Below are 2,110 nucleotides of genomic sequence, written 5' to 3' on the forward strand. Positions count from 1 at the left end.
ACTCTTTTGCCACTTATTCTAGAGGGTCAATGGAAATGGTGATCCTTATCTTTCTGAGGGTTAATTACTGTTATGCTCTGTATTCAATCACCTACTACTTTCTTACTGAGTTTTCTATACCAATTAATCCCTATTGTTCTATGTTTTCAATCTCTCACTATCTTCTATATCTGTAGCCTCAGTTTATAAATATATATATTTCTCTAAGTTTGTCTAATCTTGTAGAAATCTTCCATCCACCTCTGGTCTTCTTTAGTGATGGCCTATTTCTCCACTTGCCTTCACTGATGACTTCCCAAAATAATTTACCTGTGCCTCTACTACTCATTTTTCCATTCATTCAAGACACTGTAGCAGCTTCTCAGCTGTCATCCCTAGACTCAACTGTTTTTTCTAGGGTCACTATGCTCCTTGGGTGCATTTGAAATTTTTAATCCTTAGAAGATTTGACCACTTAAGCACTTTGACATTGTTGTTCATGTAACACCCAGTCATATCATCATCTCTCTTGGTTTTAATGGTTCCTGTAAAGCGTCTAGCCTTGCTTTAGTGTATATAGTCCTTTCCAGTAACTTCTATGGAGTTGGTCTTCATTGGTTTTCTTTTGTAAATCTACCCTCTGAGGTTGTTCACCCACACTGTTGGATTGAAATGACACTTATATAATGATAACTTCCAACTGGATATTATCAGCAAAAATCTGGAGACTTTTGCCTGGAAATTGATACCCATGTGGGAACTGGAGAACCACGGATATCTTTAGGTGGGTTTCTCTTAGTCATTTAATATACAACCTATTCAAAATGGAATGCATTGAATTATATTATTATACAGTAATTATCCATCCATAGAATCTTATGAACTAAAATTCTGTCAGTATAGCAAATAATTATCATCATAAATTAGACATATTTTCCTTGAATTTAAAAGTATATATACTTAAAATAGAGTTTGATTTAGAGTTTTCTCAATGATAGAGTATTTATCTATGACCTATATAGCTCTCCTTAAGCAGAAGAAAATTTATCTAGAAATTTTTGTGTGACAATGTAATTTATTATTCCTATAGGATGTGAGCATTGTGAGGACAGCATGCTACGAATCCAGGAAAACATGCAGATCTTAAGTAACTTGACATCTAAATTTCCAACCTTCTTATTGACTGGAATTCCTGGCCTAGAGTCTGTCCATGCGTGGATTTCTATCCCCTTCTGCTGTCTCTATGCCATTGCCCTCTCTGGGAACAGCATGATCCTGTTTGTCATCATTACCCAGCAGAGTCTCCATGAACCCATGTACTATTTCCTCTCTATGCTTTCAGCTGCTGACTTGGGGTTGGCCATTTCTACAATGTCAACAACATTAGGTATCCTCTGGTTTGATGCAACGGAAGTCAATCTAGATACCTGCATTATCCAGATGTTTTTTCTTCATGGATTTACAGTCATAGAATCTGGGGTGCTGGTGGCTATGGCTTTTGACCGCTATGTGGCCATCTGTGATCCTCTGAGGTATACTACTATTCTCACTAATTCCAGAATAATTCAGATGAGCTTGTTAATGATTATACGTAGTGTAGTATTAATAGTACCACTACTTTTGCTCCTTAAGCCTCTCTATTTCTGTAGAGAAAATGTCCTTTCCCACTCCTACTGCTACCACCCAGATGTGATTAAATTAGCATGTTCAGATACTCAGGCCAACAGCACCTGTGGATTAATTGATCTCATCCTGACCACAGGAGTAGATACACCATGCATTATCCTGTCATATATCTTGATCATTCGCTGTGTGCTCAGTATTGCCTCCCCTGAAGAACGCCATAAGGTCTTCAGCACTTGTGTGTCCCACATTGGAGCGGTCGCTATTTTCTACATCCCCATGATGAGCCTATCCTTGGTGCATCGCTATGGTCCATCAGCACCCAAAGTGGTCCATTCGATGATGGCTAATATATACCTGCTTTTTCCTCCAGTGCTCAACCCCATCATCTATAGTGTAAAAACAAAACAGATTCGCAAAGCTATACTCAGTCTTCTCCTTGCAAAACAAACAGAGCTGTTTGTTTGAGAAAAACCTGAAAAAAGTGACTTTCACTGTAGAAAAGTAG

General features: G+C 38.1%; 1 protein-coding gene across 1 annotated transcript; it reads left to right on the forward strand.

The window, feature by feature from the left end:
* Window positions 1-1,092: 1,092 nt before the first annotated feature.
* Window positions 1,093-2,110, forward strand: LOC109267025 (olfactory receptor 51F1-like). The gene is given in 2 exon segments (XM_019449536.2): window positions 1,093-2,024; window positions 2,026-2,110. Coding segments are annotated over 2 exon segments (1,017 nt in total).

This window comes from Panthera pardus, unplaced genomic scaffold, assembly GCF_024362965.1.
Source record: "Panthera pardus isolate Hobbes unplaced genomic scaffold, ASM2436296v1 HiC_scaffold_12, whole genome shotgun sequence".
NCBI lineage: Eukaryota > Metazoa > Chordata > Mammalia > Carnivora > Felidae > Panthera > Panthera pardus.